The 18,021-nt window shown below is 44.7% G+C and overlaps 1 protein-coding gene across 5 annotated transcripts in view; it reads right to left on the bottom strand.

The window, feature by feature from the left end:
• RYR3 (ryanodine receptor 3) overlaps positions 1–18,021 on the bottom strand; it is a 1,864,151-nt gene that overhangs the window by 1,220,822 nt on the left and 625,308 nt on the right. For all 5 annotated transcript variants that reach the window (XM_086937034.1, XM_086937032.1, XM_086937031.1 and 2 more), the window contains 3 exons: positions 6,793–6,926; positions 6,222–6,463; positions 150–342 (listed from right to left, as the gene is read on the bottom strand). In XM_086937034.1, coding sequence (XP_086793160.1) covers positions 150–342; positions 6,222–6,463; positions 6,793–6,926 — 569 coding nt within the window. The remainder of the gene's footprint in view (positions 1–149; positions 343–6,221; positions 6,464–6,792; positions 6,927–18,021) is intronic.

Raw genomic sequence — 18,021 nt, 5'->3', positions numbered from 1 at the left:
AAGAGGCACAAGTACATGGGTCCAAGAAGTGCAACAAAAGGTTTCACAGGTAAGCACCTTCACCAAGTTAAAACAACATCAGCTAAACGACACATAGAAATAAAAGGAAGATACCTGGATGTATGAGTAATAAAGCGCCAGCTACTTACTTGACACCTGCAGAGAAGCTCACCACTGGAAAGAATAGACCCAATATGTTGAAGTTCTCGAACATGCCTTGCACAGGCTGCCCGTTGATGCGAAACGAGATACTGGGCACTCCCAGGTCCAGGCAGCAGCTCACTACATCGTCTGATGCCAGAAGGTGCTGGTTGGCAGACGCTACAGCCCTGGGCACTCGGCCTGGGAAGAGAAACACACAACACAATAAAGAAGACATGTCAGAGTCCTGCATTCAGAATATATAACACAACGATTTGGGGGTTACTGGCAATTTCTGCTGCTGTCAGGAGTACTCGCTACTTCTAGGGCAAGTAAGTCTTTCAGCAGGGGCATCCGTTCAGGGGGCTTGTGGGGGTCACACACATAAAAGCACTTTTCAGGAAACAGTTGAATCTGGTGAGTCAGGTATGGCAGTTGCTTTAGTCGCGTTTTATCTCAGTTCCCCTGAGCCTCTGCAGTTTTCGTTTAGATACATCTCTCCCAAACATCACCAGGGAAAAACGAAGGTTGTGGTTAACAATCATTAAGACCTAAGGATGAGATGATTTGGATGAACCTATAACATTAAACTGTGCTTCTCACCATCTGACCTGTGAAAAAAATGATTTCACTTCTCGAAGTAACAGAGGCTACTACTGCTTTGTTAAGAAGCAGGCCTGTTGTGGAAATCTGCAAAGCAGGCACCTGGAGATCAGTCTAGGGTTCTACAAGACTTTACTATCTAGATCAGGGGTCTCCAAACCGGTCCTGGAGGGCCGGATCCATGCCAGATTTGTTGGATATCCCCATTGGGATCCGTGTAGTAATTTTAAAAACTGGCATGGATCCGGCCCTCCAAGACCGGTTTGGAGACCCCTGATCTAGATTCAGCTCCATGGCCGAAGCCCTTGTAGAACAGGCCTCTTTGAGTGACCTTTCTTTTCTTCTATGCTAGTGACAATTATTAATAACATCATCTGAAGGGGAAGAAGAAAAAAAGAGGACAACAAAAAGAAAGGTCTCTTACTTATAATTCTAGTTCATCTGAAAATGTTCCATGTACAGAGTCCACATAAGCAAAGCAAAGCTTCCACCTCTCTATTCCCTGGTGAGTAGGTTGTCCCTCCAGGATCCTGTCATTGACCTGAGGCAACTGACTGATCGGGAATGCTGGGTGACTCGTGGTGCATGCTTCCTTAAAGAAGTAGTGTCAGTTCTCTAACTGCTGCAACGTCAGCACTGTTGTCATTTATGTTTTCCCTTAAAATGGTTAGTGAAATATTTTTGGGGAAAACACAGGGTATTTTCACCGCATCGCTGCAGCAGTGATTTTTGCGCTGTGCGGCTGTTTTCGATTAATCGCGATACATTACGAGCTCAGCTCGTCATCCGCACACGTCACCCGTGGCTGATGACGAGCTGAGCTCGTCATCAGCATCGAAGGGGTTAAAGAGTAACTGAATTCTTATTCTGAAAATAAATTAAAATAATATAGCTTCTGCTACGCTGCCCAAGATATATTTTATCTTAAAAATAATTACTTCGCTAAATAAAAGCATTTAATTTTGTGAATATATTTATAAATGTGCACTGGAATTTACAATGGCGCACGCCTTGGAATACCACACTAGTGGGGGGCTATTCAGTGCATAGGATTATCAGTACAGATTGCTTAGGAGAGCTTTTCATTTGCCCAAGGTGGCCACTGACCGTGTTGTTTGTTACCTGCTGGATCACTATACTATTCTACATGCTAAACTATGGTGTTCTATAAATGCACAGTTAGAGTATAGTTACCATGTATTGCACCCTCGCTATAAAAATCCGGCAGTCACAACAATTCTAATAATGTTTAATAAGCACATATTGGACTTTGGTCGAGAAGACGTAAGTGTCCCTTTAAGGCCTTTTCACGGTCCGTTTCCACTTTTTTTGCTGAAACACTTGAGGTCACGAGTGTTGCTGAGAATTCTAGGGGCAGTGCATAGTTATGTCAGCAATCACACTATAACATACATGTTTGTAGGTGTAAAGATAAGCAGGCACAGCTCAAACCCGCAGAGCAGATTTTTCAGAGGAAAAGGCAAATGTTTTACTTCTCCGCAAATGTCATTGTTAGCACAGATTTTGACCTTCTAACCAATTTTTTTGTCTTCAGGCAGATAGAAAGAAGAGGGAGGTGTGTACAAACATGAGGAACGAAGGAGAAAGGTGGTGAAGCCCCATTAGCAGATAGTCACAAACGTACAACACTGCAAGCACCGGCCAAGGAACTCAAACGATTTAAAACATACTTAGCGAAGTTGCATGCTGGTGCGAGCAGTGAGCACAAGCAGAGTGAGCATTTGCAGGTAAGTGGCAAGTCGCCCTTTGACCCAGAGATGCCTATCCACTATAGCTGGGAGGAGCAAGCCTTGTGTGCTGTTAAGTGGACAACCAGGAATAGAGGGTCCTGGGGAAATGTGTGAGAAGGTGCAGGCACCCTAGCATCAGGGCAGTGTAAGGTAAAATACAGTTAAAAAGGAAGCATGTGCTTTTCTTATTATTATTGCCATTCCCTAGATGTGGCTCGCCTCTACTTGCACTGCAGCCCAATACTGGGAGTGGAGAAGGATATGGTAAGGTAAAACAATTGCAGCTTGTTGGACTTGGCCCTCTCCACAGAGTCACCCCCAAACGTTTGCATTCTTCCCTCCTTGTTGTTTTTGTTGGCCATAAGACTCAGCAAACTTTACAATTACTAACCACTGGTAAGATGCGTGTGCTCTCTCCTTTAAAGATAGTAAAATTGTCTTACACTCAACTGGCACATTTAATTTACTTATAAGTCCCTAGTAAAGTGGGACTACATACACCCAATTAAATGCTACTTGTGGGCCTGCAGCACTTATTGTGTCGCCCACATAAGTAGTCTTTTTAACATGCCTCAGGCATACTATTGCAGCCTGTGTTCAGTTTGAAACGGCCAATTTAACTTGCCAAAGTAACTCCTTTGCCAAACCTCAATCTCTCTTTTTAATACATATAAACCACCCCTGGAGAAGCCCCAAAGCAGCCCATAGGGCAGGGTGTAGTGTATTTTAAAAGTTGGACTTGTACTTTTTTTTATATTAAAGAACTCTTTAATGTACTTTTTAAGTATTACATATCCGGATAGTGAAACAGTCCTAAATTTGTTTTTCACTACTGTGAGTCTCACTTCGCCCTTAGGATAACATTGGGCTAACTTTCTTGTCATACCATTTGGTGCCTGCATCTTGGGTCACATGACTAGGAGTAGATTGCAGTTGGTCTTTGTCCATTACTCCCAGACAGTAAGACAAAGGGGAGATAGATGTTGACAGGATGGGCCATCTCTGACTTGATGAGGGGGAGGAGCTGTCATCTACCACACTTGTACATCACAAAGGCTCTGCCTGAGCATACTCACAAAGGGTTTGACACTAGACTTTTGTGACCCCAAACAAGCTGGGGCCAGGACTGGGAGCCAGGAAGTTGCAGACACCTCTAGGTTTGGAAACCTCCAGAACTTGTTCTTGCTGCAAAGTGGGCACCAGGTATGAATATTGAACCCTCAGAACCAACTCTTCAATACACATCTGGACCTGTGGAAGATTCAGAAGGACAGCGATGTTGCTCAGCAAGAAGGACTGCTACTTTGCTGCCCTAATGCCTTAGTGGGAGAGGTAGGCCTCACAGTTGTGAAAAACAAATTTGTGAGTTTTCTACTACTGTGTAGCCTACCTCTCCCATATGATAACATTGGATTATCTTATTAGATTTAATAAGTGTAACGTTTGTTTGGGAACAAGTAGAAATTTCATGTTTGTTGTCTAAGGAATTGTAATTTAAAATCTACTTTAACGGTAAAGTCGTAATTTAAGTTACAATCTTTAAAACGTCACTTTAAGAAAATTGCATTTACTTGTCCTAGCCATTTGGTGCCAGCAGCCTGTTTCCTGGGTCAGATTACTAGGTGTAGCTGGCAATTGGTCTTTTTGTATTCCTACCAGACAGCCACACAAGAGAGGGATTAGGTGTTAGCAGGATGGGCCATCAAAGGCAGGATGAGGGGAGGCAGAGCTATTAACAGCCCTACTCCACTCCAGCACTCCAAAGACATGGCCTCAACTCGCAGACAAAGAACTTCTCAATGGACTATTGCGACTGCGAACAGAGTGATAACATGTCAATAAGGCAGGAAATTCCAGACACATCTGTGAAGGGAAAACATCAGAAATTTTGTCCACTTCAAAGTGGGCACCAGATATAAAAATAGGGCTCTCAGACCCACTCTTAAGTCCACTTGTGGACCTGTGGAAGGACTCTCTGAGGACTTCCCTGCTGCCTATGGCCTGCTGCGTACTTCAGAGGACTGCCCTGCTACTTGAGACCAGCTTTCTTGCTCAGACCCCAAGACTTCCAGGGTGACTTCAAAGCCTAGTTGGCTGGCCTCCTTATCAGAGCCCCAGGGACAGAAAAGGCTCAAACCATCTTGAACCCACACCTGTACCCAACCTGAGTGTGCCCTACCCGACCACGTGGTGCCTCCCCAGTTCTGGATTCAGAGAAATTATGTTGAAGGTACCCAAATAGCCCAAATCCAAAACTAGGGATTTAAATAATATTCTGCCAAACATTGGTCTAAGAATCGAGAGGATATTGAAACCTACCTGCTTGACGAACCACCTAAGGAAAATCACTGGTAGGCCTTACTTTCCGCCAGCTCCCACTACCCGTAGCAGCAAATCCTGTTCAGTGGCTCCTCGCAGAAGGGGTATTTAGCCTCGTGGAGCCCTAACTGGCTACAGCCTTCAGTTTCTTAAAACAGACAAAAGGCCTGATTTAGAACTTGACGGACACGTTACTCTGTCACAACAGTGATGGATATATCGTCTGCCGAAATATAAATCCCATTACATCCTATGGGATTTATATTTTGACGGACGGGATATATGCCAACATTGTGACAGAGTAACCCATCCGCCAAGTTCTAAATCAGGCCTAAATCTGAATATGGAGTGGAAATCTTCGCCAATTTTATTCTAAAATGTTTCGAAGTCCGAAGAAAAGCAGAGACTGGGCTCAATTCACTTTGTGTATCCAACCCACACTCCATCATGGGTCATAACTTTCGACTTTGCCTCAGTCTTGCATGACTAGATGTCCAAAGTTGGCGCATCTTTTAGAAGATATTTCACACTTTAAACTTTAAAGATTCATAACTCCGTTTCTAATGACTGGATTTTTGTCAATTTGGTGTCAACTATTGTTTTAAAATTTGCTCTATTTTTTTTTTTTTACTACTATTTTGGCATTCACAGAATGCACTTACTACGTTTGGTATTCACAGAAGTTAGGACTTTGTCTTAAGTTTATCTTAAGACAAGCTTAAGACAGACTTAAGACAAACTCAAGACAGACTTAAGACAGACTTAAGACAAAATCCTGACTTAAGTCTGTCTTAAGTCTGTCTTAAGTTTGTCTTAAGACAAACCTAAGAAAAAATCATAACTTCTGTGAATACCAAAAGTAGGAAGTTTATTCTGTGAATGTCAAAGTAGTAAGTGCATTCTGTGAATGCCAAAATAGTAGTAAGTTTAGGATTGAGTCTTAAGTTCATTCTGTGAATCGGGCCCTGTGTTTCCAGCCCCAAACTCTGACTATGTAACAAGAAATAAAATAAGTCAGAATAGGGCACTGTGATTATTGTTTTTGTTTGGTGCCACTGCACCTGCTGCACCAATAGAGACTACACCCCTGAGCATCTTAGAAAACAGGTTACTGCTGAAAAACAAAGTTTGGCATGTAGTACATCTTGCCATAGTTGTCACTGTTACTGCACTGATAAATGTCAGAACCCTCCCTAATCCCCCTGGGAGAGATAGACTGGCTCACATTTGGTTCATGCCCAGCTGCCACAGGTCAAGCAGTCTGTGTGCTGTATTCTTCTACAATGAAAACACTTTTTTATGGAAAACAATTGTATTGACATTTCTTTCTTTGTTTTGGGCCTTAATTCAGTTTAGTAATAACAATTTTGCTTTCACTCTTGTATGGGTTGCACATTGTCGACTCACCAGACCAGAGGTGGAGACCATCGAAGCCGAAGGAATGCAGGTCATCTCCCACACCATTGCCTCCCCAGCCTTCTCCGCCACCCGGGTAAGGAGCGTATCCTGATGTCGAGGCCCAGCCAACACGCATGTGTGTGGGCTCAGCAGTCAGGAAGGGGTCTACCTGGTCAATCATCAGTTCGAAGTACCATTTCTTGTACTGTGCAGATCCTTCCGCCATGCCCAAGAAGATGTTCGGCCTCATGCTGAAGGAGAACAGGCATGTTAACGAGTGAATGTTTAAAGAAATGGACAGCACACTACCACCACATTCTGAAGATTCATACATGGCCTTGCTTTAAATAAATGCATGGATGAATGAATAAGTGAAATAACGGCTAATAACAGTCAAAAGGTTGTGTTGGGATACCCCAAGGTGAAAGTTGAATGTAATGGTGTTTATAAAAAAAGCAACTTATCAAGTTATTTGCAGCTGCAGTAAACTTCCGCACAATGATAATAAGGTCGCATTTCAAAGGATTTTTGACATCTAGTATTTATTCTTATCTACAAGAATGGAGTTAAGCATATGTACCTGGTAACATCATTCACCAATCGCGTCTGCAAAAGTAAGTCCCTCCTAGGAAGCAGGTTATCGCAGATCAAGTTCTGATTGGTGCGCACTGCAACGTTGTTACAAACGCAGAGTGAGCATAGCACATCCAGCACCTGGAACAACACAAGCACAGGAAATAAGTCAGCGAGTGTGCACAGCTGGTGATACAGACAGGGGAGCCTCTTGGCACTTCAGGAAAGAAAGGTTACTTACTATGAGCTCATATAGCCTTAGAGCCCGACGTAGTGGGTTTTACCGGTTTTAAAGGCTCACTCCAGCATTAAAGCCTGAGTTGAATGTGAGGGCTTTTAACAAGGGAGCGGGACTTTAATGCCGGTATAGCCCAGCTACGGAGGGCTATTAGTCTATTATAACATTCCGTCCTAGAGGGCAGAATTTATTATCAAGACTGTAGGCTAACATTTTTGCAATCTGATTAGCTGCCACACAGCCGGCTAGCAACAGCTGTGAAGGTAACATTGGAATGTTGGAGCTCCAGGCTTCTACCGGCAATTAGAAGCCTGGAGCACTCCATTGTTTTCCATAGAGCTCCCAACATTCCACTATTCTAATAAGCATTAGAATTTCACCGCCTGCATGCGTAACGCGGGAACACATCTAGGCCCTCATTACCGCTGGCCTGGTGTGGGGAGCAGTGCTTATCACACCAGGTGAAACAATCGGGTGCAGTAAATAGCAGCTAGTTATGAGTTTTTCCACAGTAATGAGGAATAAAATGCAGAAATTGGTGCTTATTTGGCCACTTAAAAAAAAACCACGGAAACTGTGGGTTGTGCGTTGTTTCCCGGTATATGCACTAACAGTACACATACAAGAATTATTTGGCCAGCTTGTATTGAGGGGAATTAAAATGCACAATACCAGCAGGGGCATTTGACGAATGCAGTGCTCAACACACTCTCAGATTAACACCACTATTTCTGGGGCAATGGACAGCAGAGAGACTTGCAGGAATTGAGGTTTACTCTGATAATCCCTTTTCAGGATCAAAATTACGAGTAGGTTGCTGTTTTCCAACTCCTGTGTAAATTCTTGTTTGTGCAGAAGTAGAAATTACGAGTTGGTGGTATTTGCTGCATATGATAATTAGTATAATTAGTGGCTGTATTAAATATCTCCCCCTTTGTTAAATTTTGGTATGTCAAACCTAGGAGAATATGGGAAAAGAGTACGGTATGTCCCATACTATGCAGATTTTGCACATATGTATCAAAATCTGCATGTTATTCCCCATAAACTCTTAATAGAGTCTATTTCTCATCCAGGGGATACTCATCAATAGCCATAATCTGTGATTTATCCCTACCCATGTGCGGGATCCCGGAGTATATAGAATATATATATATATATATATATATATATATATATATATATATATATATATATATATATATATATATATATATATATATATATATATATATATATATATATATATATATATGTATATATATATATGTATATATGTATATATACATATGTGAAAACATATAAATGAAGCCTACAATGTTTCCAACATGAAAAAAATGCCGAAATTACATAGTTTGCATTGTAATAAAATAACCTCCTAACTAAAAGAAAAAGAGGACATGCACTTGAAAGGTTGCCATAAAACAATCCTTTATTTTCAGAAGGAAGAACTTGTAATTGCAGGCAGTTGCGTGTAGGCTGCAAAGCAGGCTTCCAAGGGTTAGGGTACCCTGCCTTTAAGACCTGCAAGGAGACCCTCTGCTCGCATCATGCACCACAGATGACAGTTAGGCCAGTTCTTTTTTCCGGCTCCTTCTGTGAGGATCTTGGAGCTTGAGCTCGTCAGTTTTTCAACTAATTTTGACTATATTCGACATTTTCTTGGAAAATTCGATATTTCTTGTTTCCTAGAACTATATTCCACTGGTTTTCGGACTTTTAAAAAAAAAATCCAGTCAGATTGCCTGCTTTAGTCCAAAAATGTCCTTCCTGTGACAGGAAAATGGCACTGTTGGATCCACACTTAGTGTGTATTGTGTGTCTTCCTTCTTTACACAGTCCTGACAAGTGCTACCACTGCAAGAGATTTTCAAAATGGACTCTGCGTGGCACAGAACGCATCAAGATCTATGCCCAGCTGGAGAGGGATAAAAACCATCATGGTGGTGGCCATCCAAGACTCCTCTTACAGCAAGCACCATCAAAAACGGCGTCGTTCCACCTCCCCTGAATCCAGAAAAAGGCAGGTGACAGAATGTTCGCCGTCGAGATCGCCGCCGAAGAGGCCGAGGCACTCTTCAGTGTTGAGGGACAAGTCCACGTCTAGACGTTGAGACCCTCCGCCGCATGCAAGTAAGTCAGCTTCGAGGCACAGCACTTTGGGCTCGAAGGCTGTGGGTCCAGAGAGACCTGTTAGCGCTCCATCGACGTGGAGGCTTCCGTTGACGTTGAGGTATTCTCTGGCACCCTCGAGAGGGTAGGCGTCAAAAGACTCGCCGGTGAAGACCCTGCCGCTGGTGGACAGACTGTTGACGTCAAGAACGTCTTCACGATCCAGGCCTTTGAAGTCGAGGAGATCAACGTCAAGAAGAATTCATGTGAGGTCGACGTCAAGATCCCCCCAGCACCGTGGGTAGTCGACGTCGAGACCAACTTTGAGGACAGGGTGGCATTCTCGTAGAAAATCGCCACGGAGATCGACGACGAAGGTGGCACAAACCTTGTCGACATCGAGGCGTTCGACATCGAGGACCTCACTGCAGCGGCTTCGGAGGAGGCTCGGCGCAGATCGATGTTGCGTTCCCGGTCGACGTAAAGAACCCATTCCTCCCCAGGGCTAAATATTGTGCAGATTTCCTTTGAGAGATTTCCAGAGACTGGCGGACAGAAGTTTTGCGGTCTGTTTCCATGGTGGCTGCAGGACCTTGGAGGGGCCTTCGACCGCAGAAGTCCAGGCTCGGACTATTCTCAGACATATTCGCCCTCTAGGACCATGAAAGACCCTGAGAGGGACATTCTCGAGAAACCTGCCAAGTCTCCTCCCAAACGACCCTGGTCGCATTCCACTCGCCGGTCAAGGGGTCGTCCCAGCCCGTATCACGAAGCTGCACACAAGAGGAGACAACGAAGATCATCCACCTGGTCTTCATACACTAGGTCCTCTGTTCGGGACTATTCTCCTACCCTTTCTTCTACGCCGCCTTCAAGGGTGTCGCCCATAGATGACATTGGGACTTTCACTGATGTGCTTGGCAAAGGAGCTAAGAAACTGAATATCAGTTTGTATACTCCTGTGATTCCCACATCAGTCATTTTTGAAACATTATACCATCGTACGGCTCCCAGGCCTCTGCTACCTCTGGTACCAGGTTTTCTAGAACCAGCTATAGCCACGTTTCTCAGCCCTGCCACAGTAGGGTCAGTTCTGTCAAGGATCACAAATTAGTGCAAGGCCCCGGAACAGGATCCCTTGTCCCTTTGGTCTGATCCGCCGGCGGATTCAGTCATTGTGGCAGCCGCCAGGAAAGCGCATTCCGCAGCCTCATCAGCTTCAGTCCCCCCAGAAAAGGACAGTAAGCAAATGGACTCTTGTGGCAGGAAGAAGTGCAGTACTTCTGCTTCATATATGAAGGTGACAAGTGCATCAGCCCTCCTAGGGTGCTATGACAGGTCTCTTTGGGACTCCCTGGCTAGATTTACTGAAAAGCATCCCAAAGAAGATCATCAGGACTTCCAAGAGATCTTGTTGGAGGGTGGTTTGGTAGCAAATCAGGTCATCAGTGCTGCTGCGGAAGCCTCAGATCTCGCCGCGCATGGCTATGCACACGGCATCTGCTCACAGCGCTCAACATGGCTGCGCCTCACATGTCTTAAACCTGACGCCCAGAGGAGGATTCTCAACCTGCCTTTTAATGGCTCCTCCTTATTTGGCTCTCACGCAGATGAGGAGATGACGAAGATGAAGACCGAGCTGGACACGGTCAAAGCAGTTGGACTAGACAAGCAGAAGGAGTTTCGCAAACGCTTCCGCCAATACGACAAGCACACCTTCCAAAAGAGGGTTCAAACCCATCAATGGTCCTCCCAAAACCAGCAGAGGTTGCATTTCCAGCAGAAGCGTCCCAGCAGAGGAAGGGGGAACAATAAACAGAAGCAGTCATCCTCCAAGCAGCCTCCAAAACAGTGAAGTATTGCTTCCTCCGCGCCCGTTTGCCACTCCGGTAGGAGGGAGTATAGTTTTTCATCTAGAAGAGTGGAAATCCATGGCAAAAGACAAATGGGTGCTGAATATTGTGCAGCATGGCTACTTGCTGAGGTTCAAGTCTCCTCCCCTGCAAGTTCCTCCACAGTTGAAGTGCCTTCCACAACGACACAAGCCACTGTTACAGGACGAGGTGTGTACCCTTCTCTCCAAAAAAGCCATAGAAGAGGTCCCTCTCCTTCAGCGAAACCATGGTGTATACTCACTGTATTTCCTGGTCTAAAAACGAGGAGTAACCAAAGAGTATAGACCTATCCTCGATCAGCGCCTGCTGACCAAGTTTATAAGGAAAGAGAAATTTCGGATGCTAGCCCTACACCAGATATTCCCACACCACCACCAGGGGGACTGGATGTGTGCCATCGACCTGCAGGATGCCTACTTTCACATTCCTGTGTCAGTGAAGCATCGCAAATTCCTCAGGTTCCAGGTGTCTCAACGGCGCTATCAGTATTAAGTCCTTCCGTTCAGGCTCAAATCCGCCCGAACGTTCTAGTGTATGGCGGTGGTGGCTGCATTCCTCCGCAAGCGGAAAATCTTCGTCTATCCCTACCTAGATGACTGGCTCCTTAAGAATTCCACACCTGCACTACTGCAGAGCCATCTCACCTACTGTCTCCAACTTCTTCCCTCCCTGAGGTTGCAAGTCAACTACAAGAAGTCAGTCCTCAATCCGGCACAGAAGATACATTACCTGGGTGCTTCCATGGACACCCCCAGGGCAAGCGTGTGTCCTTCGGAGGAGAGGTTGTCATCAATGCTGGTTAAGTACCGTGCTCTTCTCAGCACTCCTCATCCTACAGCCAGGCAGGTGTTGTCATTGCTGGGGTCGATGGCCTCATGTGTCTTCATCGTTCCCAATGCCAGACTTCATATGCGGCCTCTGCAGCAGTCCCTCGAAGATCAGTGGACGCAGAGTTCAGGCCCTTGGGAGATCGTGTATCTCTTCTTCAAGCTGCCAGGGACTCCATCAAATGGTGGATGAAACGGTCGCACCTTCTACAAAGGGGTCTCTTTTCACCAGGTCATTCCGACCCAGACTAATTTTACGGATGCCTCACTGCAGGGCTGGGGAGCTCACATGGGCCAGCTTCAGGTACAGGGCCTCTGGTCCGAGACAGAGCGAAGTTATCACATCAACTTCCTGGAGCTAAGGGCAGTTCATCTGGCTCTCAAGTCTCTGTACCCGTTTCTCCAGTCCGGTTCCATCCAGATTCAGACAGACAACACCACTACAATGTACTATCTGAACAAGCAGAGAGGCACCAGGACAAGGGTCTTGTCCCTAGAGTCTTAGACCATATGGAAGTGGCTTCTGGCGAGGGTCTCATGATCGTGGCCGTACACCTTCCAGGGACCCTGAACGAGCAAGCAGATGTTCTCAGCAGAGACTTCGCAGAAGCGCACGATTGGGTGCTAAACGACAAAGTCACGCAGGACATTTTTCGGCAATGGGGAGTGCCAGACATCGACCTGTTTGCAGAAGAGGCAAATACAAAATGCCCTGCCTTCGCGTCCCGATTCCCACAACAAGGATCGCAGGGGAATGCCTGACATTGCTGTACGCTTTTCCGCCACTCCCTCTGATCCCGGCGGTCATGCATATATTTTACAGGACCAACACCAGAATGATCCTCATAGCACCGGAGTGGCCGCACCAGTGGTGGTATCCGAACCTTCTTCAGCTGTCCGAGGCCCCACACCAGAGGCTACCCTGCCGTCCGGATCTGCTGACCAAGAACAAAGGGAGAGTGTTTCATCCCAATCTCTCATCCCTGCGATTGACAGCATGGCTCCTGAGGTCATTCAGTACGGGCACTTAGTCCTCTCAGCGGACTGTATGAGTATTGTTAAGGAAGCAAAGAGGCGCTCCACCAGGAAATCTTATGCTTTTAAATGGAAGAGATTTTGCCTGTGGTGTAAGGACAACGCTTATGATCCGATCAAGGGTCAGGAACACGTGATCCTTCCTTACTTGCTATACTTGGCTAACTCCAGCCTGCAGTATTCCTCCATCAGGGTTTACCTGGCCGCGATTATGGCATACAGGAAGTCTCCAAACCAGGGATCATTCTTTCTAATGCCAGTTGTCAAGGACTTTCTGGAGGGACTCAGGAAGGTTTATCCACCAGTGAGATCCCCTTCGCCACCTTTTGAACTTAACATTGTTCTTACTAAACAGATGGGTGCTCCTTTCGAGCCTATTCACAAGGCGTCTTTGCAGCATTTGACCTGGAAGGCTGCTTTTTAGTAGCCATCACATCAGCCCGCAAGGTGAGCGAGATTCAGGCACTGTCCTGTAAGGAGCCTTATATGACGTTTCACGACAATAGGGTGGTGTTACATACACATCCGAGCTTCCTTCCTAAGGTGGTCTCGGATTTTCACATCAATCAGGTTATTACTCTGCCCACCTTCTTTCCGAATCCTTCTACACCCCCTGAGAGATCTTTATACTCTTTAGATCTTCGGAGAGTATTGAAGTTTTACCTTGCCAAAACTCACACACTTGGGAAATCTGACCGGCTCTTTATCATTTACAGTTCCACTAACACCGGTCTATTTGCATCTAAAAGATCCATTTCTCGATGGATTGTTTCTTGTATAGCTTTATCCTACCAATTAGCTAACAAGTCTTTACAAGGCAAACCTAAAGCACACTCTACCAGAGGGAAGGCTTCTACCACAGCTCTCCTTCGCAATGTTCCAATGTCTGAAATCTCTAAAGCAGCTACGTGGCCATCACTGTCTAGATTGGGATGCACAGGCTGATGCCCAGGTTGGGCAGGCTTCTTTGAGAAATTTGTTTGCATGACTGCAATGTGTTGTTCTGAATACTCTGTTGCTCGTCCACGAGGTTCTGGGTATTGGCTTGCTACTCTATTCACAGATTATGACTATTGATGAGTATCCCCTGGATGAGAAGGATTAGTTATTTACCTGTAATCCTAGTTCTCATCCAGGGGTGTACTCAGCAAAGTCATAAGCGACCCTCCCTCCTCCCCGGACGAGCATTACTAGAGCTGTTCTATATTTATTGTATCCTCTACGCAGGTGTCTCTACATTATGCACTGTCAAAAAGAACTGGCCTAACTGTCATCTGTGGTGCATGATGGGAGCAGAGGGTCTCCTTGCAGGTCTTAAAGGCAGGGTACCCTAATCCTTGGAAGCCTTAAAGTCAAGGTGTCAGATTGTGTTTCATTATTGCTCTGCTATGCAGCCTACAGGCAACTGCCTGCAATTACAAGTTCTTCCTTGTGAAAATAAAGGATTGTTGTATGGCAACCTTTTCCTTTTAGTTAGGAGGTTATTTTATTACAATGCAAACTATGTAAGTTCGGCATTTTTGCCATGTTGGAAACATTTTAGGCTGCATTTATATGTTTTCACACATGTGTGTATATATACATATATATATATATATATATATATATATATATATATATATATATGAAGTAAACAGTCCAGGTTCCTAAAGGTGCAGGAACCAACGGTCGGGACCTCGCAAAACCTCGCAACCAGCAATCCAATGGAGCCTTCACAAAAGTAGAACCACAATGGGTAACAGGGAAAACGTATTTAATAGAAATGACGCGTTTCGCTCTACGAGAGAGCTTGATCACACAATGCGCCGAAAACAAAGCAATGTTTAAATACTAAACATAAACAAAGGGCTTCAATGACCACCACTGATAGCACACGCCTTCTCCAGTTCATAGTAACAAAGGAAGGACTAAAGTTGCAACAAATGATATGGAAACAAAATAACGTTATATAAAACATAATGAATGCTTAGGCTTGCATAGTGACAAACATTTACGCAAAACAGGAAAAACTGTTTGTTTTGCGAGTGGATATTATATACAATGGAGTGAAACATTGGAAAGATACTGTATTTACAAATAACAGTGACGGCAAGTGCCTAAACCAAAATAAGGTTACACTGTTATTATATATATATATATATATATATATATATATATATATATATATATATATATATATATATATATACATATATATATATATATATATATATATATATATATATATATATATATATATATATATATATATATAGATATCAACAAAGTCAAACTCCTGCCACTTCCAACCCTCGGCGGTGAAGAAGGAGACTCAGACCACCACAGCTCTTCAGGCAAGATGTTTATTTATTTAATACCACAACCCACACATATATATAGATATATATATATATTTTCTATATACTCCGGGATCCCGCACATGAGTGGTGATAATTCACAGATCATGACTTTGATGAGTACACCCCTGGATGAGAACTAGGATTACAGGTAAGTAACTAATCCTTTTGCAGCCGATAAATAACGTAACACAGGGTTTTGGTATTTCTTTTATGTGATAACAAGCACCTTGATTCTGACAAAATCGGAATCAGTGCCCTACTCTGGACCTCCTCTGTTATTTCTCAATTCCTAACTTAATTATGTGGCACAAATTTAGTTTTGTTTAACCACACCAACAACAAACACTTTTGCGTACCACAAGTTGTGATGTATAGCACTTCTGACGGAAGGGCGAAAATGTCAATTCCAAGAAACTTCCTCCAATGAACATTCTTGTAATGTGATGGCCTCTAACACTCATTTATTTTCTACAGCTCCTTGGCATTTCTCTGCCACAAACGAACCACTTTTCACATAGTTGCATTGAGTGTATTTTATGAATTGGTATTTAAATCGATATATTAATGTTTATAGATTGGGCAAATAAAATTCCTCCATCAGCACAGGAAGTGATATCACTTATTCTCCCATCATTCATCTACACAGGAAGTGATATCGCTAAATTTCCAATCATGCATCTGGACAGGAAGAGAAATTACTGGTTTTCCTGCCAAACCATCTTTAAAAGAAGAAGCCAAGCTAGTGGACTTAATTTTCCATCACCCATCAACATAGGAAATGACATCACGGCACCCTGCAATCCTTACTTACCAGAACCTACTTAATGGCAGCTGTAACACGTACGTGCCGCGGGCATGCCAAAGGCAAGCCAGTCTGCGCCCATCCATGCCGGGACCGTGCTCTGCACCAGGAACCCTGGTCTGAACATCTCCCAGCGATATTATAATCTGCAGCACTCCTTAGGTCGCTAGACCCTACAAGCTGTTTACTCAACTGTTGTTGCCCTTCACACCATGGTAAAAGCTTTCACCTGCACTCACTGCCGGTTCACCAGCAGCCACTCACCCACACCTCCCCACACAAATACTAACAGTGCCCTCAACATCCCCTCCCAACACACACACCAGAAAAGCACCAACATCTATACCTTCACCCTAAACACACGCCACAGCAAATCCGCATGTCAACACCCACTTACATGCTCTACTCAACACACAATCACTCAGCAAACACACAACCAAAATATGATACCGGCTGAGTAGCTACACACCCAACATCTTCTTCATCACAGAGACCTATCTCATTTTTTTTTCAGCACCCAACATCGCCACAGCAATCCCAATAGGCTACAAAATCGCTCAACATGACCGCCTTCAGAAGCATTGAGGAGGGCTCGCTATCATCTACAAGGAATGCATCAAATGCACAAAATCCACAGAGGACGCCACCCTATTCATGGAATACCTGTACTTCAAGCTTCACACCTCCAAAAACGTCACCTTGAAAGGAACCTTCGCCTATTGACCAACCGGACCTCGAGCTACCTTCTCATCACCAACTTCATCTCTCCGCTCATCATCAACTGCAGATCTGGCATTCTCCTCAGTAACCTCAACTTTCACCTGGAAGACGGAATAACCCCTGCTCCACAGCACCCCTCGAAAGCTTGAGCAACGTCAGACTCACCAAGCTCGTTCCAGAACCAACGCACACTGCAGGACACACACTGGACCCCCATCGTCACCATAAGCGACAGTATCAAATGCAACTCCACCACACCGTTCACATGGACCGACCACTCTGTCTTCCACTTCCAAATCAACACACCTCAAGTCAACACCCCTAATAGGTTCAGCATTCCATGCTGCAGATGAGGCAAAATCACACAAGCAGACTGGCTCAGCGCCCTCAACACGGATCAAGCTAGCCCCACAGACAACCTTGACAAGGACATCAACAGCTGGATCAAGAAGTGCACAGACTCCCTCACACCCAACAGGCCTTGTAGATCAAAAAATCAGGCCAGCTGCGCAACAGAAGACCTCAGAGACACCAAACGACAATGGAAACAGCAAGAAAGGAAATGGAGAGCTAGCCTTGATATCACTGACAGAATTACCTACAAGGCTGCAATCAGATGCTATCACCAGCAAATAAGAGATACCATGAAATAAGCACTGGTGGACTGCATAGAAGGAAGCTCCAACAGCTGCAAGGAAATCTTCTAGATTGTTAAGGATTTCACCTCGTCCTCAGGATCTCAGCCACTCTCAACAACATTGTTGCCTCCCAAGAACTCTGCAACAATCTATCCAACTTCTTCCACAGCAAAATTGCAAACATCTACAGCAACTTTGCATACCAACCCAACCCCACTGGACTTGTTGCTAACCTACCCACCACCAACAAAGATGGTCACTTGACCGAATGGACAACTCTCACCAGAAACAACACAATGCCAATCATGCAGACCATCCACTCAGGGGACTCAATAGACCTATGCCCCCGCTACATCTACAACTTGGGAGCATCACCAATAAGCACTACCCTGACCCACATCAACACCTCCATCATGTCCGCCACTTTCCCGGATGAATGGAAACTTGCAGCAATCACTGTTCTCCTTAAGAAGCCCACAGATGATCCGAATCAACTGAGTAACCCCCTACCAATCTCCATTTTCCCCTATCCAGCCAAAGTGATTGAGAAGGCCATCAACAAGCAACTCACAACGCACTTCGAGCTTTACCATCTTCTATACAACACTCAATCATGATTCAAAAAGAACC

The sequence above is a fragment of the Lissotriton vulgaris genome, chromosome 9 (genome assembly GCF_964263255.1).
Source record: "Lissotriton vulgaris chromosome 9, aLisVul1.2, whole genome shotgun sequence".
In the NCBI taxonomy this organism is placed as follows: Eukaryota; Metazoa; Chordata; class Amphibia; order Caudata; family Salamandridae; genus Lissotriton; species Lissotriton vulgaris.
Note: the sequence above shows the minus strand (reverse complement) of the source record. Positions and strands in the feature narration are given on the sequence as shown.